Source organism: Capra hircus, chromosome 1, assembly GCF_001704415.2.
Source record: "Capra hircus breed San Clemente chromosome 1, ASM170441v1, whole genome shotgun sequence".
Classification (NCBI taxonomy): domain Eukaryota; kingdom Metazoa; phylum Chordata; class Mammalia; order Artiodactyla; family Bovidae; genus Capra; species Capra hircus.
In genome coordinates this window covers 68,520,502-68,546,707 of record NC_030808.1, presented here as the reverse complement: position 1 = coordinate 68,546,707, position 26,206 = coordinate 68,520,502, and the positions used below count along the sequence as shown (strand labels likewise).

The 26,206-nt window shown below is 43.9% G+C and overlaps 1 protein-coding gene across 5 annotated transcripts in view; it reads right to left on the bottom strand.

Moving 5' to 3' along the window:
• Positions 1 to 26,206, bottom strand: part of LOC102173333 (kalirin) — a 513,182-nt gene that overhangs the window by 175,011 nt on the left and 311,965 nt on the right. For all 5 annotated transcript variants that reach the window (XM_018045796.1, XM_018045804.1, XM_018045808.1 and 2 more), the window contains exon 10: positions 9,200 to 9,322. In XM_018045796.1, coding sequence (XP_017901285.1) covers positions 9,200 to 9,322 — 123 coding nt within the window. The remainder of the gene's footprint in view (positions 1 to 9,199; positions 9,323 to 26,206) is intronic.

Here is a 26,206-nt window from a genome sequence, read left to right as displayed (position 1 = left end):
ACAGAAATGAAAAAGGTGGAAGAGAAAGGAAGACAGTACGGTTTGAAAGCAACTGTTGGAAGACATGGTAACACGTGGCTTGCTTTCAGAATCAATACCGGGCAGATGAGGAAGCTTTTCTCTGGAACAGCTTTCCTGGTTTCCTTTCTAAACCACAACAGCGGTCTCTGAGGTCAGCAACTTGATTCTTCCCACCAGTGTTAGTCTCACTGTGCAAGGTAAATATGTTGTCACCTTGTGGAAGTAGTGCCCACACACTCGGGGCCCCTCTAAGGAAGACCACTGAGGCAGAGAACCCTTGAGAAGGGAGAGTGCTCTCACTTGGTACCCAGACTCTCTCTCCTTCCTTCCCCTTTGCTGAGGCCCCATGTAGGCTCAGATTCAGTCCCATGACAGAGATCAAATGGAAGCACATGTCTTACCAACAGGCTAGTCCTCCATATCGGGTCTCACTGGCAGCTAACCCAGCCTTGCCCTGGTGTTCACATTTGATAATATGGCTTTTACCCCTATCCCTACCTTACCTGGTGCCCTAGCAACCCTGCCTCTGATTTGCAGCCCAGTAGGCAATGGCACCCCACTCCAGTACTCTTGCCTGGAAAATCCCATGGACGGAGGAGCCTGGTGGGCTGCAGTCCATGGGGTCGCGAAGAGTCGGACATGACTGAGCGACTTCACGTTCACTTTCCACTTTCATGCATTGGAGAAGGAAATGGCAACCCACTCCAGTGTTCTTGCCTTGCCAGGAGAATCCCAGGGATGGGGGAGCCTGGTGGGCTGCTGTTTATGGGGTCGCACAGAGTCAGACATGACTGAAGTGACTTAGCAGCAGCAGTAGCAGCAGCAGCAACTGAAGCCTGCTAGCTGTTAAGAGAGCTTGCTATCTGTTAAGAGTCGTCTCAATGCAAACCACCAATCTCCCTCCTTAGATCTCTGAATACACTGACTCCCAGAGGCCCAATGCTTGTACCCCCATCACCCCAAGGCTGAATGTACCATTACTCTATGCCTTTTCCATGGTTCTGACTGGTCATATTGGATAGACTCCTCTTGCATATGCTTAACCTGAGGGCCAAGCTTAGTTCCTGTAGCTGATCTTTCCAGTCAGCACCTGACCCATCTCAAAGGACAAGCCTACTCTTTCCAACATAATTAGGCAGACCAGGCAACACCTGGGGCTTCCCAGATGGTGCCAGTGGTAAAGAATCTTCCTGCCAATGCAGGAGATGCCTGAGACAAGGGTTTGATCCCTGGGTCAGGAAGATTCCCTGGAGGAAGGCATGGCAATACACTCTAGCATTCTTGCCTATGGACAGAGGAGCCTGGCAGGCTACAGTCCATAGGGTCACAGAGTCGGACACAACTGAAGCAACTTAGCACAGCACACACAGAGCACACCAGGCCGAGTCTTGAAAGGTGACAGTACGGTACATGCTAACCCTCCTAGAGGGGAGTGAGGCTTGGAAGTGTCCCATCACCACCACTACCATGATCACCACTGCTGCTGCAGAGGCCACCATTCACCAGGCACCTCCTAGGAACCAAACGCTCTATTAGGCACATTCCACGTGTTATTTCTGACCCTTACATCAGTCTTCAGGGGAGGTATCACTGTCTCCATTTTAGAGATGACACTGAGTCTCAGGGAAATTGATTATCACAGGGTCCAAGGCCAACAAAAGGAAAGAACAGATTGACTGCAAATGCTACACTTTTCTTTACTGTATTGTAAAAATTACAACTGAGAGGGAGGTCTCATATAGGCTCGTGGAGCTATTAAGGGGGATGTGGTCTGAAAACAAGGAGGTTTTGTTAATGATAGCCTGACTTTAGCATAAGGTAAAAAGAAAGAGACAAAATAATATCCTGGACTGGGTCAAGTGTAGCCCACTTTTTGCTGGGAAATGGAAATGAAGACTCAGGACAGATACTGGCCAAGTTCATTGTTAAATAAGCCAAGCTCCAGCAGAGAGCATAGCGAGCTATCACCAACTGTGGTACATGTGTTTCAGATGAGGCAGGGGATAGGCAGAGAATAGTGAGAGGCAGTCATAGGATTCCACAGCCCTGGGGTCACACAAAACTTTTAGATAAGAAGATGTCCTAGAGGGTCATGTAGGTGACCCTGAAATCCAAGGGAATTCTTAGACACAAGGCAGGAAAGAGTGGCACTCAGCAGTCCTGTGGCCACAGGCTAACACGTGGCTGTCTGAGGGGTCACCCAGATCCATACACAGAAAGGACTAGGAACTGGTTCTGGGGTGGAACTGAGTACCCTGCCAGGTCTGATCCCAGAGACATCCAAAGCTTTGTGAATCAAGAGACTCTGCAGCAAAAGGGTTGAGAGCCAGGGCTCTGGAGTCAGACTACTGGGATTTGGATCCCAGTTCCACCCTTACTAGCTTGCCAACTCGAGCTATTATTTTACTTCTTTGCCTTAGATTCCTTGTCTGTAAATGGGAATGTCAATACCTAACTCATGGGATGAATGAGAATGAAATGAACAGCGTCTGGCACATAGAAAGTACTCAGTGTTACTGTTATTATCATTGTTGTTGTTAGTTACTCAGTTGTGTATGACTCTTTGCGACCCCATGAACTGTAGCCCACCAGCTCCTCTGTCCATGTGATTACCTTTAGTACTGCTGTTATTAGGACCTCCTCAAAAGGGAGAAGGAAGAGGCAGGACTTCATGAGTGCTCAGAGATGAACAGAAACTGGTCAGGGTAGTTAAAGAGCCAGGAAGGATTAAAGAGGAGACTGCATTGAGACTCGGGAGCATGACCTGCTCAGTTAAAACCCTGAGACAGCAGAAGCATAGAGTGGGGTGGAGAGAGCACAGAAGGGATAAAAGGTAAAACCAGAGAAGGCAGCAGTCAGGTTCTAAAAGGTCTATAGTATCAAGAGCTTGAGGGGCTTTCTTGGAGTCTCGATGGTAAGAATCTCCCTGCCAATGCAGGGGACATGGGTTCGACCCCTGGTCTGGGAAGACCGCACATGCTGAGGGGCAGCTAAACCTGTGTGCCGCAACTACTGAATCTGAGCTCTAGAGCCCGCACTCTGCAACAAGAGGGGCCACTGCAATGAAAAGCCCACGCGCTGCGACCCGAGAGTAGCCCCTACTTGCCACAACTAGAGAAATTCTGCACAGACAGAAAAGTAAGAGCCAAGCCGTCTTTAAAAAAAACAGTCTGAACTTAATCCCGGTGGGAAGACACCTATGAGTACTGTAACAGATGGAGTAACACAATGAGATATGCATTTTAGGAAAACCACTCTGGTAGCAATTTGTGCATGGATTTAAGGAGACCATGACTAGAGTCAGAGAAAACAGGAGACTACTGTAGTAATCTAATCAAGAGACAATGAGCCTCTGCTCTAGGGCAGTGGTAAAGAAGATGGAAGAAAAGGGACATTAAAGATATAGAGTCAGTAGGATTTTGTGAAGGATTCAGGAGTGAGAGTCAAGAACAACTCCCACATTTCTAGCTCAAGCAGCTGGATGGTTGGTGCTGTTCACTCGCACAGGGAACACAGGGGTAAGAGTACACCTGGAAGGAGCAGAAGATGCTCAAATAAACTCTGGACATATGAGGTTGGAGAACCCTCTGAAAAACTGAAGTGGAAATGTCCAGACGGCCAGTGGGTTTTCAGACAGGAAGCGCAGGGTGAGACCAGAGATGAGACATGAATCTGGAAGCCATCAGAGCAGGGGGCCAACTGAGAGTGGGAAGAGTATAAAATGATGCAGGCAGTGTAAAGGGACAAGAGAAGGTCTGGGAAACAAATCCTGGGGAAAAGGAGAAGAGCCTAAGAAGGACCAGTAAGAAAGTCATGTGGACACCAAGAGATCTAGCTGTCATGGAAGGCTGACAATGGGGGGATTTAAAAAGTGGCTGACAGGGTCAAATGCTTCAGGAAGACCAATTAATATCTAAAAAGTATCCTTTGGATTTAACAAGCAAAAAGAAACGTTCAGGTGGAGACTTTGGTAAGATTAACCTCTATTGGTTAGAGAGAACAGAAGCCCAATGGCAGAGGTCAAAGGGCATCTAGGAGGTAAGGAAGTAAGTGCCCCTGCAACTATAAACTGTTCTCTTAAGAACTTGGGCTTTCAAGGGAAGGAGAAATGGGAAGTAGGGTTTCTTTTTATTCATTTTTTTTTTTAAGATGGGAAAAACTTGAGGATGTTTAAGGAAAAGAGTTGCCTCTAATGTAAAACCTCCCATGATAAGAAGCTCACTGCATCACAAGACATTTCATTCTGGTTTTGGATAGTGTATAAAAAAGTAATTGTGGGTTGGAAATGATACATGAGTTAAGCTAAAATTAGCTTCACAATACCTTTTACCCTATTTCTTCTACAGGAAGATTTCAACTATCAATCCTCCACCCACCCCAACCTTCCATACAAAAATATTTACTCAAAATAGTTGAATATATAATTGAACATATCCAGTTATTTCAATGTTGCTATCTTGGCAGGCTTCCAACAATCACAGCACAGTTTGTCAATATCCTTTTGAAAATATATTTTCTAGAATTAGGCACAATATTCTTATGTGATCTAAATAGTACATAAAGAAATTCTTATTTCTCTGGTTTAGAGATTATATTTTAATTTGCATCATCATTCAAATGTCTTTAATATTCCCCTTTAAGAGAAATGTCTAAACTCTTTCATCTAAAGGTCAAGGTTCTTGAGAGTCTTTCAAGCTTTTCTAAAATGATCCTTTCTCTATATTGTATTAATAGAACGCTTTGCTCTCATCAACTTATTAATGTTTTATTTACGGTGTCACAATTTACAGGAGATGCCAGGAAATTTGAGGGCTCTCATAACCACTATAGTTTTCCCTGAGCCAGAACTGAAATCATATCAGACATTCCTATATCCTCCATCTAATGGAGGAGACTATGGTCCTCTCGAGTCACAAGCATGGCTTTCTCTTTGCTCTCCTTTAATCTCTATTATTTCTTCATACTGTTTACTACCCTCAGGCTTGTAGATCTCATGTAGATAAGAACCTTTCTAATATATCCTTAGCCCTCCTATGAAAAGAGTCTAAACAGAAAACTTATACAATTGCCATTTTTTACTTATGTTTAATACCCTAAAGTCTCAGGAATATTTACATTTATCTTGTGTTAAACTCTAAGTACCTTACTTATTACACATGCCTTTTGTTGATATATGGATAAGAGAGACTACAAATATTGTTTACAATCTGTACTTTTGGTATTTTTTCTAACTTAAGTTGACCTAAGGGCATTTCCTTCAGAAAATGCTTCTTTCTGTGTCACCTGTGGGCCTCACATATCTGGTTTTGGCTTTACTGGGGTAATTTTCTCCTTCAATTTCAAAATTCACCTAAATCCTTCTAGACAGATCAATGAGGTTTCCTGCCAAAGCACATCCTTCTCCATCTTTACAAGATGCACTCTGCCCCTTGCCAGAAGTCCGTCATCTTGGCTTTGCAGGATATCGTCCAAAAGACTTTTTAAAACATCATTTACACAGGAAATCATTTGTTTCTCAGCCTCCCTTCTTTCTCATAGTCACTATCATCATACAGAACAAGAGGCAGAAACGCCACTTGTGCTTCTGAATCTCTCAGTGCGCCACCCAGAACTTTAGCCATTAAGAATGGACTCCCAATTCTTCCGAGTTTGCTGTCTGTTCCACACAGGAAGCAGTAAAAGTGGCGGGGGCGGTGGGCAATTCATAGTCTTGATAAGAAGTTCTTGGCAGGCTCTATATAATATCTTGGATATTGGCTCCAACCTCCTCTCAATTTTCCACATCAAGTCTATAGAACATGACCTTAAAAACCCTTGTTTGGGAATTATCCACTATATAAAATATCTTTCTTCTTCCTGACAGTGGTCACAAGACCCCTCCCATCAGCTCATGCCAGTAACTTCTCCCTAGTGAGGGAAGGAGAAAGAGGAATGTACTGAGTCCACCCCAATGGGAAGAGTGCCAGGCAAGCTCCAGAGGGTAAGACTGTCCCTCATTTCTCTGCTGTTTCACATTCTTCCACTTGCCCACTTCATGACATTAATTTATCAGCATTTTCCTGGCTTTCTCACCATTTTTTCCATCCTGCCTAAGAAGCTTTCATCATCTCTGAGAAACTGGAGTGTGAAAAAGTATCTACTTAATCTCTCCCCGCTCTTCCTTCTGCTTGCATTTGCAGCTGCTATAATTGGTTACCATCTCAGGCGTGACAAGAAAGATGGAACTTAGTCCAAAGGTCACCACACTACCGCTAGGCAGGCATATTTTTTGGATCATCAAATGAACTCAGGCTTTATCTTGGTTTCACTAGATGGACTCCTTGAAAACCCTTAAAGAGTAAAGGTTACGTCCCCTCTCTTACTGCAGGACTTCTTAGAGGGTTAGAATACACTGGCTGCATGTTTTTTATTAGATTGCGAGTTCCGCAAGACCGAAACTATGCATTTGTTTCATTTTCTATGGGGACCTACACAGAGACTTGATGGGACATGGAGACTGAATTGTCCAATTCTGTGGACTCAGGCTATCCATCTCTAGGAATTATCCTATTCTACTCACCCTACTACTCTGGTTATAGTTAGCTGGTTAAGTTAGCTGATTATACTTTGAATATCCTTTAGGGGCAAGGTCATTAGTAGGTCCACTAAAATGTTTCTCTTCCTTTTTTTTTTGCCTATTTTTGACCCCAAGACTCAGAATGAGGTTTTTTAAAAATGTATTCAAGGTTCAGCTAGAGAAATAACTAACCAGAGATTACTGAATGAAGTACCTAATTGTGACTGTGTTTTTAATGTTTCTTTAACTCTTTTTTTTGAATGGTCTGTTCTTTCAAAAATGTCACACTAGTGCTTAGCTACTTAAATGTGACTTGTGGCTTTGAGATTTTAAAATATATATATTTGAATGTAAATGCTTGTTAATTTTTGACTAAACCAGCTTACAGAGAGTCTGGCATTTCAGATAATGAGGTCATAAAGCAGACCATTAACAGAGTGGGCACAACTGTTCTCTAAACCACAAGCATTTGAATATTCCCCTACTGAGTTATAGAAAATATCTCAGGACAAAATGGCAGCACCATTGCCCATTCTACCTCCTGAGCAGATATGGACGCATCTGTCCCCTGACAACTATGCTTCTATGTGCAGCAATTCCATTTCTATGCTCGTTTATACTGCCAGTGACATTTAACATGCAACATACACACACATTATATATATACATATATATATATACACACACACACATATATATACACACATATATATAATGTGTGTGTGTGCGTATGTATGTAGTAAGTGCTTTTAAAAATCTGATTTACTCTATCGCCTGAGCCATTTGATAAGTTTATGGGCAACTTGAGTCAAGTATCTGTCTGGACCAGAAGGGGTCTCCTGGTTCCCGGCTCTTCTGTTTGAGCATGGACAATCTCAGCAGCTTAGACTAGAAAGGCCTGCAGAGACAGCTGTTGGTGAGCCCCCTGGCCTTGACCCCTCCCCATCTGCCTGTCAGGCTGTCGTGACTGAGGCTCCCTTACTCACACAGCTCGGCTTCTACATAGGCTGTTGAAAGAGTGCCATCTGCAGGATGAAGGAGAACACATAAATATTAATTCATTTCCTTCAAATGAGTTAAAACGTGTTCAAAGGTAATCAACACAAGATTTAAGTTAAAGTTTAATGACAGATAATGAATTGCTACATTCATTCTTCACAGGTATAATTTCTTTCTATTTATTTTAGTGACTGCCTTAAGTATCTTTACCTCAAAGAGTAACAAGCAGTGAGAATCAAAGGTGCAACCACTATCCCACGAGCGGAGAAGTGTGGGTTCAGGGACTTTGTGCTGCCCTAGGCCTGTCCCCATGGGTAGCCATTTCTTTGCTCTTCCCTGCAGAAGGACATATTTCCAGGCACCGTGACAGATGAGACAGCTCTTTTCCTGCTTTGATTCGACACAGGTTTTAAACTTGAATGCAGAAAATGGGAGCTCAGAATTCCCTTGTCATATCAGCCTTGGGTCAAAAGAATCATAAAATCATGAAGCTGAAAGAGGTTTCTGCACTCAGTCATGACCCTCTGCAGTGCAGGTTCACAACCCTCTGTAGTGATGCTGACCAGTGGCCCCCAGCCTCTGACTTCATACCATGTGTGATGCCCTTCGTGACTGTCTCATAACCAGCAGCCCATAACAACCAGCACAGGTTTCTAATGCTTTCACTGATTGGCACTGATCTCTAACTCAGAAATTATCTAATTCTGGGTCAAATCCACTTCTCTCCTCCCAGTGGCCCTCACCTAGTTGAAAACAGAAGCAAGAAAGACAGAGCCCTTTCCTGCCTGGATCACCTCCTTTCTCATCACTTGAGCATGATGGTCACACAACACAGACAAAGCAGAGCTGAGGCAGCTGGCTACTGACCGTCCGTCCACCTGCCTTCATCATGGGCAGGGGTGGTTTTCCTATGTGGACTACCAATTCTAGGATGCTAGGCAGCTCCACTGCCCACTCCCTTCCCCAGAATGGGGACAGGGAACAAGACCTGAAAAAGGATTCATTTCCAGAACATGAGACCCAGCTCTAGAGGCCTGTTTACAGGGCAGTGATGTGGTGACTGCACCTGCGTGTACGTGTTTCCTCTGTGGCCCACATCCCCTGTGCCCCTTTCTGCAGGAAACACTCCTCCTAAAAGCAGGAGGCTTTTGGAAGGTACAACATTCTCTTCTCTCCTAAAGACACAGTCTAATCAGGAAGCAGAAGCAGGGAGAAGTGAGTTATATCAAGAGATTACTTGCTGGCTGGACAAGGAAAAGTAATGCTTGTGACAGGGGAAGCCTCCCCACTCTTATTTTTCTCTCTGACCTGTACTTTACATGAGCAAACTGGCAATGGATTTTACACCCAATTCCTCTACCTCAGTAAGGAGGAGGAGCATGGGGTTAGGGTTACCATCCTGTACTGATACCCTTCCCAGCTACCTCTTCCCTGCCTTAGTTTTTCTATTGCAACTGTTCACAGTTGACAAATATTTATTTACCATTCATCTAGTGATCCAAAACAAGGATCTCCTTGCATCAGGCAGGAAGGCAGCCCAGAGTGCCCCACCAAACACCAAAGCCACAGCCCTGGTCTCCTTCTTCAGGATCCAAACACATACAACCGTTCACAGCATCTCACCTGAGCCACCTCTTCGAAGTCATCATGCCTCTTCTGTAGGGCCCGAGCTCGGTGCAGAGACTTCCCGACCCCTGTGTGCTTGCTGAGAAAGGCCTCGCCGTGGTTTTCAATCCAATCTAACACCTAGTCAGAGAAGGAAGACAGAAACAATGACTTCTCGGCAAAAGGAAAGACATGTGACAACGTGTGTGACCGCGAGGCTATCAGAGTCCCATCCCAATTAGAAAGTGGCAGTCTAGGTGGAAATGTTCAATCCATGATAGACACAGGGATTTCATTACTGTCATTGGCAATATAATAATCCCACCCTTAACTAAGTTCAGTTATTCCTCTTTGATCTCCAGAATATCCTCTCATTACTTGTTCAGTTTTCTCAGCCTTAATAAGCCCATTATTTTAAACAAGCTACATAGACCGCCAGACACAGTTTAACCCTCTCACAACTTTTGACTCCAACCACAAAATTAGACACATTTGCAGGAAGTTAGGCAGTAATCCCTGGGTCAGAAAGATCCCCCTGGAGTAGGAAATGGTAACCCACTCCAGTATTCTTGCCTGGAAAATTCCATAGACAAAGGTGCCTGCCAGACTACAGTCCATGGGGTCACAAAAGAGTTAGACATCAATGAACCACTGAGCACACACACAGGCAGTGCCAGGTCAGGGCAGCTCCTTGGCTCTCATTCCACCACAAATGTGCTCATGGAAGTGGCACTAAGTCATGGGGACCCTGCCTCATTGTTCTCCTGGGACTCCCTCCCTAATTCTGGGGGTAAAGTCCAGAGTAGCCAATCCCCAACTAGAACTGTACCAAAGATAGCCAATCACCAGGACAGCTGTGTTCTCTGGCTTCTTTTCATCTTTCTCCTCAATCAGCATCAACCAATCAACCAAATAAAGGTCTTTAGCATCGCTGATGCTGTTGGGTAGCAGTAGAGACTCCATGTTCTCCAGACTTAAGGTCTAGTGGTTGGCCTTAAGACATTTTCCCTGGAGTTGAGGGCAGCTGAAAAAGAGGTGACTGAAGCAGTAGAAGGATGGGTGAGGGAATGCTGAGAAGGTGAGAAAATGTGTTGTCCTGAGGGTCACTTGACAGGAGGAGTGGGTGCCCCTTAGTAAAACCCTTGAAATATAGGCACGATCAAAGCCTGGAGTCCCTTTTGCATTTGTCCACATCAGTTCAGTTCAGTTACTCAGTCGTGTCTGCCTCTTTGTGACCCCATGAATCGCAGCATGCCAGGCCTCCGTCACAAAAATGTGGGTCTCCCAGAGAGAAGGGAAGCAGTTCATCTGGGCTCTGAGAAGTTGGCACTCAATAAATCAAATGGCCACAATTAAATCAGAATTGCAGGGCAGACACACCTGTTGCAGACCCTGCCAAGATTCAACTAATTTGACTCTGCTCCTACTACAGTAAACTTCAGCTAAACATTTGATTAATGAGGTACTAGTTTTCCCAGATTTTAGAAGGACTTTTGGGAAAATGATTCAGATGGACTAGGCCTGTTTAAAGGGTACTTTAATGCTGTTTCTTTTACAGATTGTCCTGTGGTAAGCAGAGAGACCAAATCATTGCCTGGATTGCGGGCATGGGAGTTCTGGTTCTACAGAAGCTAGCCTTTGGCTTCACAGCCTCTGACATTTGAGATAAATTAATGTCTGCAACTGTACGAAGTATGGAAACTTTCAATATCATAAAGTCATACCAAGATGGTATTAGAGAAAAGCACATATAAATATAAAAATGAGGTTTAACAAAAGTACATGGTACAAAGCCATGTCAGGTAATCATCCATGAAAATAAAGGGGAAAAAAGCCTTTTCAAAAATGACTTTATCTAAACATTTAGTGTAAAGAGCTTAAACATTTTAGCAAAAAGAATTTATATATAACACAGGAAACTATATTCAATATCTTGTAATAATCAATAATGGAAATGAATCTGAAAATATATATGTATAAAACTGAATCACTTTGCTGTACACCTGACTCTAACACAATATTGTAAATCAACTATACTTCAATCAAAAAGATTTTAAACACTAACAAAAATCTGACAATACTTTTTAATATTCTGGAGGCACATCTGCAGAAAGAAATTGCAATAGTAAGTGAACTGAATTTTTACCTTTTGCAAACACTGAAAGCAGCACTGAAAGGAACTTTAAATATCCCTTTCTCAGAATAAAGAAGAGCCTACTTTTCTTTTGAGTTACTTATGGTGATATTTCAGCAAAAAAAAATCAGGAGAGTGCATTTTTACTTGACTTACCACAATTTGATCCACAGTTCTGTACAGTAAAAGGAATGATGGGTATTAGCATGCAAAGCCAAAGATAAACATTTCTAGTCACAAATTTTCCCATATATTGTGCACCATGGATGGTGCAACTTTATAATTTTTATGCATATTTAAACTTTCATTAATCCCCTTTTGAGAATGAACTGAAGCTTGGAGATAATTTTTATATACAAAAGAGCTGTCTTGTAGCTTTTCACGAGTGCTTGGAATTTATGACATATTTTTCAGATCATAATTTAAAAAAAAATTTTAGTAGTTAAGTGTGACCTACTTCTCTGGCAGTTTTCTCATGAATCTTATTTTGTTCCTTTTCATTTTCAATCTCTAAAATTTCAATCTATTTCATTTTCAATAAATATTCTAAATAATATTCTAAAGCAAATTGGTTAGAGAGAAATGTTTCAGATGTACTAGTTCACAGTTAGCTTTTATACTCCCTGAGGGTGTTTTCACAACTTTTAAACATTTTCTTTTAAAAGCAGTTTGTTTCCTGTTTCAGTTATTTTGCTTTCTTTAAAATGTCAATTCATTTTCCCTTAGTGACAGTTTACTTAATTAGCTCAAATTTAACCACTTAAAGTCTATTTCATATTTAAGGGGCTTTTACTTAGTTTAAACATAACTTTGCTCTGTGATGTTACATTGTCTCCATTTAGTCTAACTTCTTTCATTAGAACTGGAGCTGTGGGGAAAACAGTGTAACCTCACTGAGGATTCAGGGACTGCAGGGAAATCAGTTTAACAAATATAAAAGCAAAAGCTTTAGGAAGGGAATAAAATTACTTTAGTAATACATAGAGACTGAAAAAGTACCTGAGGACAGATAAATGTAATCAATGAATTGTTCAAAATGATAATTTCTGACGATTTTGTTTCAGACAGTTCATAAGCTCTCTTGACCTTTGATTTCATGGTCCCCAACCCTGGTGATACAGGGTTCTAACATGTACTGCATAGCAGAGAAATGTGCTTGTGAGCAGACACCAGCAGTGCCTGGCAATTAGTGACACACTGTAAATTAATGTGCAGCATCGGAAGTCTAGTGAGACCCAGAACCTGAACATCACTGGCTGAAGAATAAATTGAGTTTCTAGCCTCACCCTGGACCCTATCAAAGTGTAAGCACCCATCAAGGTACCCCTTATTTGTGCCCCTTTATTTAATTTCTCTCATCTACAAGATCCTACTTAAAACAGTCAATTATCAGTTATAGTTAGGATAGTACAGGATGATAGGTAATGATACTATTGATGGTTTTGAATTGGTATCTAAGTGTTTCCAACAATAGGAGGTTTTCCTTTTATTTTTTGTCTGAAGGAAGGGTCCTCTGGATGCAGAGAAGCATGTGTGGGATATGGCTATTCACATACTCTAATAAGTATATATTGTTAGTCTATGGTGGCCTAGTGTCAGGCCAGAGGACGGCCCAAGGTGCAGGATTAAACAAGGCAGGGCTGGCCCTGACTCTCGGAACTCAGTCTAGGTGGGTAATGAGCACTAGATATGAAACCACACAATTCGTCATTAATTGCAAGGGTGAAAAGTGCCAACAGTCAGGGAAGCTCACTCTGAAGAAGTGAGGTTTAGCTGAGACCCGAGAGACAGTAGGACTTCACCAAGTTAGCAGCTGCAAAGATCAGCATGGCTGAAGTAGGCTTTAGTAGGAAATGCGCCCAGAGAAGGCAGGTACCAGATAGAGCTAAGCCTTGGTGGGCTGAGCTTCATTCCAGTGTTTGGCCTAAGAGCCACTGAAGGGCTAAAGGAGGAGGAAGACACCATCAGATCTGATTGAAAAATTATTGCTCTCACTGCTTTGTGGAGAATCGATTGGATGAAGGCAGGAACATGGGTAGGAAAATAGGAAGTTCCTACAGAAATCCTGACAAGAGGCAATAGCTCAGATGAGGCCAATGGCAGTGTCTGTGAGGAGGCAGGTTTGAGTAATATTTAGGGGACAGAATGGCTAGGATTTGGTGACTGGGCATGGGGGTGATGAAGAAGCAGGTGGAAGGTTAATCCCTCCAGGAGAAAGGCTTGAAAAACTGGGTGGAAGAGGAACTTGTCACTGGTGCAGAAGCAAGTGAGTCACAAGGGACAGCAGATGACAGATTTTTTCATGCTTTCTTTCAGTTTTCATACTCACATTCTGGTTTTGATAAATGACAGGTGTGTGAATGAATTTGAGTGGGAAGTAGCACCTCATGATAGTTCTCAGTCTGATTCTGGCAAGATGTGCCTTTAATTTCAAAGGAGTAATTTTATATACGAAGGTTTAAAAATAAACTATAAATTATTAATATAGCTGGATCCCAATGATAAAAAAAAATTAGGGATATGAAATCCATCTGAAGAATTATAAAGTTAGGCTTATGTTGAATTAACCCTTGCATTCCTGAAGGCATTTCACTGGGGTATAATTTTTGGTAGTGGTGGTGTAGTTGCTAAGTTGCGTCCAACTCTTGCGACCCCATGGACTATAGCACACCAGGCTCCTCTGTCCATTGGATTCTCCAGGCAAGAATACTGGAGTGGGTTGCCATTTCCTTCTCCAGGGGATCTTTCCCACCGAGGAATTGAACCCAGGTCTCCTGCACTGCAGGCAGATAATTTACCAACTGAGCTATGAGGGAAGCGTTAACATGACATGTGAAGTCCTCTGTGACCAGCCCCACCCACCCCAAACCCCACCTCCAACGAATTCCTGTCCCACCTCTCAATATCCCTAAAACTGCTTGTTACCTTCTGAGTTTTGTTCTTGCTATTTTTCACTTCACATGAAATGTCTCTTTTTCTCCCTACATCTACTTCCCAGGCTCCTTTGTATTTATCCTTTAAGCACCATCTCAAAATCTCTAGTTTTGGAAAGTCTTTTCTAACATCCCACTCAGGCTGGGGGTGGTATCACTCTTCTCTGCTCTGTTCAAACTATAATTATTGCCCACAGGCTGGTCTCTTCCACTAGACTCTGACCTCTCTGTGATTCCTGGACATAGCATGGTACTTGGCAGAGGGGTTTGTTAAGACATGCTGAAGTCAACTCAGACTCATCCTCTCAACGTATGACTCTGAATGCCTCTAGCTCCATACTCCTTAGATAGGACCCTCTCTTTCAGTACCTCTCACAGCCTGCATTCAAAGTTCTCCCTTTGTGTGTATCCTCCCTCTGCACTGTCTCACTCTGCAGGTGGTTCCTGAAGAAGTACGAAGTTTTCACCATTATATGCTACCCTTTCATCACTTGCTTGCCCGCAGTATCCCCATCAGCCTTGCACACGCAGGAGATACTCAATGAATACTTATAGACATGAACTGTCAAGTGCAAGCATGGCAGCCTACTGTCTCGGGGAAAGCTGTGCCAACCCATTCAGCCGGAGGCCTGTTCTTTGCCTGTCACTGGGGACAGTAGTCCTGCTCAGCTCAGGACTCCTCACCACAACAGCAGGCAGGTAATCTTGCAAACCACTTGTAGAGTTCTTCCTTTCTCATGCCCCAACTTTCCCCAACTTTTCCACCAGAATTAGTCCTTTCCCAGAACAGCCTTTTCCAAGGGAGACACTCACATCCTGAACTGGATTTAGGAGCCAATCTAACTGCCATTATGCATAATTCCCTAATCACCCCCTTTCTTCCTCATCTAATTGTGTTTATTCCAACCAGTATACAATCAAGACTCTGTTTTTCAGGGGAGGAGACAGTTATTTCTAGCTGCTAAGGAGAACAGAAAAGTCCTTTTGAAGAGAAGTATTATATTTTCTGAACAGTGGGCATGCATGCAACCAAGTTAATGGGAGAAAATCAAAGGTGTAGCTGCTTCCTGTCCTGGGACTCTGATTTTTTTGATTCTTCTAATATGACAGAATCTTAATGTTGGAGAAGAAGATAGAAACCCACTCCAGTATCGTTGCCTGGAAAATCCCATGGATGGAGGAGCCTAGCAGGCTACAGTCCATGCAGTCACAAAGAGTCGGACACAACTGAGCGACTTCACTTTCACTTAACACTGGAGAACTCCAACTTAAAATGCAGGAGGACCCTTTGAACAAAGTTTTAAGTTGGTATCTAAGCTCTGTTTACCTGTGAGTGGTTTAGGTATCTAAAGCATCATTAAAATGTGCACCATAATAAATTAAGGGCATCATAACTTACAGAGGAACCTAGGTTCTTCTCCCTTCTCCCCTGATTCACCATGGTACTCTGACCATTCTCCTGTTTTCATGAATGCATCTAGCTCATTCTGGCCCCAAGGACTGTGTAGGTTCCATTTCACATACTTGGAAACTTTTCTTTCTTTTTTTTTTTTCTGTTTTATTTATTTATTTTCCTTCACTATACTGTATTGGTTTTGCCATACATCAACATGAATCCGCCACAGGTGTACATGTGTTCCCAATCCTGAACCCCATTCCCACCTCCCTAGGATGCTTGGAACCTTTTCTTAAACACATTCCATGGCTTATTCATTTAGCTCACTGGCTATCACATAGCACCTATGACATATTTGTTTGTTTGCAGTAGTGTTTTTCTCTACTTCCTAAATATAAGCCCCACATGGGCAGGAGCTTTGTTTGGTTTACTGCTAAGTCCTCAAAGAACATCAGCTCAATAAATCAGTGAATTAACCAATCTGATGTGAGAACCTTCTGTGTGATGAAGGGCAAAACCACGAAAGGAAATGAAGATGTTTAGCAAACAGTTGTGAAATCACAATTCCAACTCTCTGATTCCCTCCCTGGCTCTCTCTGATCAATCATCTTATTTGAAATATGTTATTAATTTTGTGTAATAATCTGATCCCTGATAAAATAGGCAAGATGTTTTCCATAAAGTGAAGAACTGCCCCACTCAGCTCCTACCTCCCAGCCCCAGCCCTCAACTCTGTAGAAGCCATTATTCTGAGCTCAGGAAGGAGAGCTGACACGTCATCACGTGTCAACAATACATTTTGTCCTGTTAAAGGCTCCAGTACACATGATGTGTGAGAGAACCCAGGACAGCCCATCAAATCATTATTTCTGCTTCCTTACACAGCACACTGCATGTTAGTTCTAAAGGGGAATGGCTCATCCTTTGCCAACACCACCCTGCTCCCCATTGGCTGTGACTGGAGAGCATGTGGGCAACACTTGAAATGCCCAATTATCAGCAATTATCAGTTATCAGCAATTCATTTTCTGTCCCATTTTTGGAACAAGTATGGTCAAAATAAATGTCTTGCTATGGCAGGGAAAGCCATCATTTTTCCAAGAGGACTCAGCTGAAACTCATTAGCAGGTGAACAGATTATCTTCCCCTGAGAACCATGGTCCTATCTCCTGACACATGTGATGCCAGGTGGAGGCCAGCTAGGAGACCAGCAGTCTTCCTCCCCTGCCCCTCCACTCTGGCCAGCCCAACAGGCTGGGGTGACTGGAACTCGTCTTTGTCCTTGGCAGCTCCCTGAGAGCATCTCCTCACCACGGTGCCTTGATTCCTGTTTATGGTATCACCACACTTTTCATTACTAAGGACTGAATCTCTCAAGTCAGAGGCTCTCAAACTTTAGAATGCTTCAGAATCACCTGGGGTTCTTTCTAAAACATAGGCACCATGTTATCCACAGATTCTGAGCTAAATAGTGTGGAAGAGGACCAGATAATCTGTTTTTAACAAGCCCCAACTCTGCCCAGATGATCTTAATGCCAGAGATCTGAAACCCTGGCAAGTCCCCTCCTAAACCGAGTTTTTAACTTCTCTATCCAAAACTGTATTCCTTTTATTATCCCACCCCTGTTCCTCTCAGGATTGAGGAATATCAAAGAAAAGGGGGAACTGAAACAAGTAGGATCTTCAAGGCCCTTTCAGGTACAAAAAGCCTCTCCATGTCCCTAGTTCTTGTTTGGCCTTCCTCAAGTTTCAAAGAGGAGGCTCATGTAGTTAATGGTTAGAACAGAGCTACAGGACTCCTGTTCCTCCTGAAGGGATACGGATAACAATCTGGTGCATATCTTTGAGTTGTTCTGCAGAAACTAAGACCCCCACCCCTCATCCAGTGGAGGGTGGTGATTACATGCTGACCACAAGCAGTAGATCCCAGACTGGATGGAAATAGAAGGTTGATATTTAAGATTCTCGAAACATCACCCTGTTACCTCACCACCAAACAATCAGAAGAATGTCCATGAACTGATCACATACCCTGTGTGTGTACTCCCAATGTTGCCTTTAAAAGCTCTTCCATGAGAACTATTTAAGGAGCTCAGGTCTTTTGAGCACCAGCTTCCTGTTGTCCTTGCTGGTCACCCTGCAATAAATACTGTACTTTCTTTCCTTCTCTAGGCAGTGTCAGTTCATTGGCTTTGCTCCACATTGGACAAGTGGACCTGAGTTGGGTTCTTTAACTTGTCCAAGAACCACACTTGGAAAAATACAGTTCCATATTCATACCTGACACTTCCTTTGCTTTCTATAACAAAATGGACAGCAATTTTCAGTGATGCTTTTTCATAAATACTCTCATATCCACTCTGTTCCCATCACTTCGGTCAATGACTATGATCCCACCATCTTCCCACTCCAACTCAGTCCTCTGCTGGCACAAAATTACCTCTACCCTTCACTCTGATAACATGTTTTCTCTGGTCAGAATCTTTTCTAGCTCTCTACTAGTTACAAGGTGTGAATCTTTTATCCTTTAGCCTGGCATTCAAAGCTCCAGACACAGCACGTTGAGGTCAAGGACACGCTGAGTACATGTTTATCAGAAATGTCCTTGGATGGTGGCTGCCTTGTTGTTCAGTCACTAAGTCCTGTCTGACACTTTGCAACCCCATGAACTGCAGCATGCCAGGCTTCCCTTCCTTTGATATTTCCCAGAATTTGCTCAAATTCATGTGAGTCGGTGATGCCATCCAGCCATCTCATCCTCTGTCACCCCCTTCTCCTTCTGCTCTCAATCTTTCCCAGCATCAGGGACTTTTCCAATGAGTCATCTGTGCACATCAGATGACCAAAATACTGGAGCTTCAGCTTCAGCATCAGTCCTCCCAATGAATATTTAGGATTGATTCCCTTTAGGATTGTCTGGTTTGATCTCCTTGCTGTCCAAGGGACTCTGAAGAGTCTTCTCCGGTACCACAATTCAAAAGCATCAATTCTTCAGCACTCAGCCTTCTCTTGGAGAAGGAAATGGCAATCCACTCCAGTATTCTTGCCTGGAGAATTCCACAGACAGAGGAGCCTGGCAGGCTGCAGTCCATGGAGTCACAGAGAGTCGGACACGACTGAGTGACTAACACACACACACAGAGCTTTCTTTATGGTCCAACTCTCACACCTGTACATGACTACTGGAAAAACCGTAGCATTGACTATATGGACCTTTGTCGGTAAAGTGATGTCTCTGTTTTTTAATAAGCTGTCTAGGTTTGTCATAGCTTTTCTTCCAAGGAGCAAGCGTCTTAATTTCATGGCTGCAGTTACTGCCCATCCACAGTGATTTTGGAGCCCAGGAAAATAAAATCTGCCACTGTTTCCACCTTTTCCCCACATATTTGCCATGAAGTGATAGAACTAGATGTCATGACCTTGGTTTTTTTGAATGTTGTTTAGTCACTTGTTAACAATAAAAGGGGAACTGAGGACATTAAAGGTGTTTAAAATTACAGTAGCTCAAGAAAGCCCCGAGGCTCAGTAACTTTTGGGGAGGGACTTCTTCTCACCACCAGCTTCTCAGGACCCACCAGCTTCCCACGCCTGCCAGAGGGAGGGACCCAAATCCTTCCTTGGAAGGTGTTCATCACAGAATGACCACTGTTCAGTCAGAACAGAAAATCAGAGTAAGCACCAAAGGAGAAGACCATGACAGGGAAGGGAACAGAAGGTGGAAAGCAGGGCAGAGAGGAAGGGGGGAGAGGTGTAGAGTGTAAGGGGTACTAAGGGTCCATGAAATTCCAGGCAGGGGGGTCTGAACATCAGAGGCAGGCCTCCAAGGCCCACTCCCCAGCCCTGCTAATTCTAGCTGGAGAGTACACGGAGAAGACTGAACATATCCTTTGGTACCAGCCTCCTCCCACAGGGAGAGGGATAGAGTGCCCCTCTAAGATCAGTGACACCAAAGAGTCAGATGAGAAAGCTTCCTCATCCCCACTCCAGTCAGAAAGCAACGCTGACTGGTGGAGCCCTCTGTTTCTCCCCTCTCTACTTCCCCCAGTTTGGCCAAGCCCAAACCTGCTCACTTTCTGGACACCCACTCTGCCCAAAGAATCATCTGTTGTCTACTTGAACATATTTGAATGACTGGATTATCACCATCAAAATTTAATTGAGAGTTTTAATACTGCTATATACTACCATGGGCAAATGGAAATTATTCAAGATACTCAAAACCACCAACAAAGAAAACCACCAACAATGGTGAGGTAATGTAATTATGGTTGTGAAAAATAAGTGAGAATGGGTAGGGCTTGTTTTACGGGCATTGTGTTAGAGATAAATAACCATAGCAGGCCATTTTATAATGATGGAGCAGGTGGAAAAGAGCGTTTGAGTGTGAGTGTGATTGCCTGTGTGAGTCTTACTGGACAGGCAGTTTGGGAATGAATCTCATCTGTCAGCAGTTATGCAACCTTGGGCAAGTCCCATCCTTTGGGACCAAATAATCTATCTGGGCCCTTTGAGCAATGACATTCCAGCACTAACTTATAAACTCCTCAAGGGCAGGGGCTGTGTCTCTCTGCATTCCCATCATCTAGCATAGTGCCCAGGGCACAGCAGAGAGGCTAAGAGCATGAACTTAGAAATTTGGTGAAAGTGGGTTTAAATCCTTCCTCTGCCACTAGCTATGTGACCTTGTACAAGTTTACTTAACCTTTCTAAGCCTCAATTTCCTTATCAGTAAGATGAAGACCAAACTATTACCTGCTTTATAGTGTTGGAAGATTAAATAAGATAAGTGAAGTGATTAGATATTCAATTGCTCATAAAGATGAATCATGAGCTATGAGTAATAAAACGTTTATAGACATTTAATCTCAGGAAAAAAAAATCTCAGGGCTGGAATCTCCTCCCTGACATACCCACCAACTACCACCAGTTGGCATTTCAGATTTTTGAGAATGATTCCTGCTGTGTGTGTTTCCCCATCTACCTGGGACTATGTATGCCATGGGTGAGCATTTTCCTTCTCGGAGGCTTTAATCCTTCCTTTTTACAAGAAGAGTTCATTTCTAGACCCATCATCATTCCAGTCATTTTTCCCTAAGCATGCAATTTGTAACCTAAAGTGCTCACCTTTTATTATGCAAAGTTGTTAATTGGATTATACAATGCCCAAACTGGTTTAGTATGATTAAGGGGCTTTAGTCACTATAGCTAGTAAAAGATCGACTATCTGGAGTTTGAAAAAATTACCATCAAATCCTTTTTACACACTGTTTGGCAGGCAGGAACTGACACAGTAAAAGCTATAGCTTTTCATATGAGGCTTCAGTAAAAACTGAGAGAAACAGGTGAGATTCCTTTGTAGTACAGAACTACGGATTTTAATATTAATGCATTCATTCAGAATGGAAAGTCACTGAGCCAGAAAATTCTGTTATTACTGCCCCTCCCTAAGCTCATTTTTGGACCACTTAAAAGCAAAACACATTGTTCTTAAGGGCGGGCACTGGAACCTCAAACAGGTCATGTCCCCCCCTAGACCACTCCTAACCCCTCCAGCCTGACCTCCTGCTATCACTGCCAAGAGCAGGCACCCAGTTCGATTTCCTCTTCCCTGTCCCCTGGCTATAACTCTTAGCTCTCCGCTTCCTGGCTATCCCCAGGAATATCATCCCCAGATCCTCTGCCTGAGCTCCAAGGACCAGTGCAAATGACATTCCAACCATGGGAAATTTTTCTGCTCTGACTCCACCAGCCCATTGTTGTCTTGCTTCTCTGGCCCTAAACCCAGATAGACACATGCCATTGATACATTCTCAGGTACATATGTCTTCTCTCAGGCCAGGGACCCCCAGCTCCTAGCACAGGGCCTTGCACACAGGTGTTTCAAAATACTTTACCAATTTATTCTTGCACCACAGGCAAGGAGAAGAAGAAAAGGAGGTAGAATAAGACAGCTTACAGAGATACTCATGATAGTTGCTCTGGCTATGAAAAAACAGAATGGAATTTGCATCTATCAGAAAGATCAAGACTAGCTACTCCTTGTTCTTCTCAACAAAGTTAGGTCTATCTGGGCTCGGAAGGAGCCCATGGTGGAAAGATAAGTTGGCTGATATTGTGAAATGCTCTTTTGGCTACTGCTTAGTAGGGCATGGCAACCCACTCCAGTATTCTTGCCTGGGAAATCCCATGGACAGAGGAGCCTGGCAGGCTACAGTCCATGCGGTTGCAGAGTTGGACACAACTGAGGACCGACACTTTCACTTTTAGTACTGTTCTACTCTACACTGGAAAACCAATAGCACTGAAAATCATTCCACTAGCAATACTAGGGCAGCTGTGCCCTGTCCATGCATTTCTGCATCTTAATGAACCCAAGTTCCAGTCTGATCCTCAGAGACTTATTTTCACTGCCTCCAAGCCCAGAGGGGAAGAGAATGGTAAAAGGACACCTCCTATTGGGACCCAAAGAAGAGCTAGCACAGAGATAATGTGTCAGGCCAATTCTGGCTACATAATGTTTAAATGAAATCTTGTTTTCACGGGTGTCTATCTTGATTTCAACCTCTCTGCTTTACCCCACGCTTTGGACAAGGTAATCCTGCTTGGGAAAGACCATTCCCCAGAAATGGCAATGAGATGAGGAGTCAGGCACAAGGAGAGGTTGGCTGGCTCTCCCTCCCCTCTCCACAAGCAGGAGTCCCTGTCTCTCTTCTGTCTCTGCCCCACCTTCCTCTTCCTCTTTCTCCTCCCAGCCCATGTATATCTGTTTCTCTAATCTCTGTTTTTAAATCTATCCTTTTCTTTCCCATCCCCCTCAGTCCCTGTCTCTCCTCTCTCTCCCTGTTTCAGGGTGTGTGTGTGTGTGTGGGTGTGGGTGTGGGTGTGGGTGTGTGGGTGTGTGTCTTTCCTCTCTCTCTGTTAGGTTGTATGTATCACTCCTGTCTCTCTTCTGTTCTCCTTCTCTGTCTGCCAGGCTCCTTTCTCATGTGACTTCTGTAGGATACCTGGACTGGGAGCCAGAAGACTTAGGTTCTGGTTCTGGAACTACCATTAACTAGCTGTGTGGTTATGACCAAGTTGCTTTACATCTCTGGGACTCAATTTCCGACTGGGTGCTCTTCCAGTCCCTAGCAGTTCTGAGATTTTTATCACTGAATGAAATGAAACTCAACAGATTCACGAAGCAGTGGCTATTGTAGAAACAAAGGAACCAGGCTGGGAGTTCCCAACAGTGCAAGCATCAGAGGGCACCCAAGTACTACTCAGAGAAGATGTGACTAAACCCAGGCAATCCTGCTGGAGGATCTACTACATGCTAGGCAGGCACTGTGCTCGCATCTCATTCAGTCCAAAAAGATAGGTATGTGATGTTTCCTATTTTAGGGGTGAGGAACCTGAAGCACCAGGAGTGAAGTCACTTGCCCAAGGTCCCATGGCCAAGACCTGTCAGAGCAGGATTTACACTCAGGCTGTCTGGCTCCAGAGCCCATGCTTTTTATCCACAGTGCTATATTGCCCCAGCCATTGATGCTCATTCACAAGCTTCCCACTTAAGCTGTAGAGTAAACTTCTTTCAACCCCACATGTGCTCAGGAGTCTTGGATCCAGACTATATGGTTAATCAATTCTCTCCTCTTTCAAGACACCAACTCTGACTTCTTGCACCTTGGCCTCTCCCATTAATACTTGATTGCTATGCACCTGCCTCGCATGCTCAGGTAGCATGGAACTTTCTATTTTCAAGTGTGTATCTTTTGTTGCCTTTCTGTCTAAGCAGACATCTTGCCAGAACCTCGTGCAGTGCTGGGCTCCCTGCCCAGGTCCACACTTGCTGAATAGCTGATGGGCACCAAGATGCTTTGTAGCACTAATGTTATGTCCTGAGTCCTCTGCCTGGGGCTGTAAGTAAATACCTGGGACCCTTCAGACTTTCACAATTCCTGCATGCAGACCCCAGCTGCTCACTGGCAACTATTGAATAGGCTGGGAAGGAGGGTTAGATGGTGTTCAAGTCATAGAAGCAGAAACTGGGGTTCTCCAATGATAATTTCAGCTCAAGTCAGCAAATATAAAAAGAACTCCAGCTTTATGCCAGACAGCTAAGAGTTGTAAGGGGCACAGAGAAGCAGCAGTCATGCCTTCTGCTCTCAAGTAGATACTGGAACAGAAGAGATAGAAAAATGAAAAATTAAAAAAATGACAAATATATAAAACTTCAATAGCACTTTGACTTTTGTGTTAAATTACTTTTTATGTATGTGGATGCATGCATGCATGCCAAGTTGCTTCAGTCATGTCTGACACTCTGCAACCCTATGGAATGTAGCCCACCAGGTTCCTCTGTCCATGGTATTCTCCAGGCAAGAATACTGGAGTGGGTTGCCATGTCCCCTCCTCCAGAGGACCTTCCTAACCCAGGGATCAAACTCAAGTCTTTTACTTTCCCTGCAGTGGCAGGTGGGTTCTTTACCACCAGTGCCACCTGGGAAGTATGTGTGTGCATATATATGTGTATATATATATAATTAAATATAATTACATAATTGTGGGAGCACAGAGAAAGGAAACTACTTGTCCCAATCTCATTGTGAAAACTACGACAGGCTCCTGCATGGCTTGGAGCTGGGAGACCAAAATTCGAATTTGTCACTGGAACCACTGAGTTCATCATGTCCAGTGACCTCTGAAATACCATCTCAGACACTGATCAGATGCTGATGGTTGCTGGGTGTCCGGAAGCATCTGAGACCCATCACAAATTAGTAGCCCTTGTTTATCACATTCTTCTTTGCATATCTGCCCCAGTGTCAGATATTTGGTGCGAGTGAGTGGGACAATGGCTGAATGACATCATGTCTTCAGAAGTCACATTCACATGTCCAGAAAAGAACAATCGAATTAACCACCCTGGGGGATTCAGTCCTCATGGAAAATCCAAACCCCTTTACTTCTACCTCATAATCTTATTGCTTTTGTTGAGTGCCAACAATGTGATTCACTGATAGAGGTGAACTGATAGGGTCTGCATTCCAGAAATGCTCGTTTCTAAGAGCATGATGTGGAACAGTCACCAGTGTAGCTTTGTTATACCTTCCCCCAGCTGCAGTGTAGATGTCAGGGTGGCCACGGAGAAGTCTGATAACCGCTATTTCCAGAGAGTCTGTGTCTAGATGCCGCCCTCCTAATGGGGATGCCTTTCCCCACCCTCCTCACAGCCCTCCCCTCTGCAGCATCTATCCTACCCCATCCAACAACCATGAAAACAGCAGGAAGGCAACGAGCACACCAAGGAAGCTGCATCGTCCACGGTACAGAAATCTCCAGAAGTCACTCAAAGTTCACCCAAACAGTAACGTCCCCTCTGTGTGCCTCTGGAGGCTGGCACCTCACTCTGTCTCGTTCACAGACCTACCCTGCGGTCTCCTGTGCTCAGAGTTGATACACTGATCTGAACAATTCCAGATGGCAGGAGCAGACAACTAAAGCATTTGCTTCTCCATTCCCAGCAAACCCCACAAGGGAGGGTTTCAGAGCCTGGGCCAGCACCTCAGCAGTTCCCATCTCTCCTGAGACTAAAGTGTCACCTCTGAAGACTCCTCACTGCCCTAGCTGGGGGGCAGGGGCTGCAAAGGAGTTAGGGCAGCCCAAGAATATGGGGCACTTCTGGAGGCCTGTCTACTCCTGGGACTGACCACATGGTGGTAACCCAACACACAGAGGGTGTCACAGCCCCTGATAGGATGCCCTGCCCTCCCTCCAAACCTATCTCCTTCTCAGGGTACCCAGTGTAAGATCTCCCTAACAACAGCTGTAAGGGGAACCAACACTCCAAAGATATGTCCAGTTAGCTTTCAATTTTCCATGTATATTTCGATATACTTTTTGACTATACTTGGTCAATATCACAGGAGGTGTGGAAGGAGAGTGAAATGCTATTTTATGTGTATAATCCTGAAATTATAAGGTGGCCACAGAAAAAGTTTGAGACCATGAGTGCTCCTACCCTTGCCTCTTGGAGTGAACCAGCAGGGAAATGATACTAAATCTTAACTCTCATCTCTAGTTCCCAACCACCCCCTGCTCCAGCTATTAGTCCTCAGAGAAAAGCTCCCAGGGGTCCCCAAAGATACAGAGAAAGGAAGTATGAGGAGAAAAGAACAGGTCATTTCATCCAAAAGGGTATTTGTGGCAAGGCTATCCTTTTATAGTTAGAAAATAACCATTTCTTTACTCTTTGTGGTAAAGAATAAAATCTACAACTATTATAATAATGCAAGAAACAGATTAAGCCAGAAGTAACCTCTAATTACAGAACACACAATTATCAACAGCCCATCTTTTAAATCTGGTTTCCCAATCAAGCTTGCCAAAGAATCCCCTAAAGGCTCTATACCCCACCACACCCCAGCTCCAGCTGGCTACCTGCATCCCTGGTTGATAAGCGAGCTGGCTGGGGGTCCAACCCTGACAATGCTCAGATACCCGCCCTCCCCAGACCTGTCCAGAAAGCTCATGCCTGGGGGACGGCCAAGCTTTCCCCAAATAAAACAAAGTCATGACGG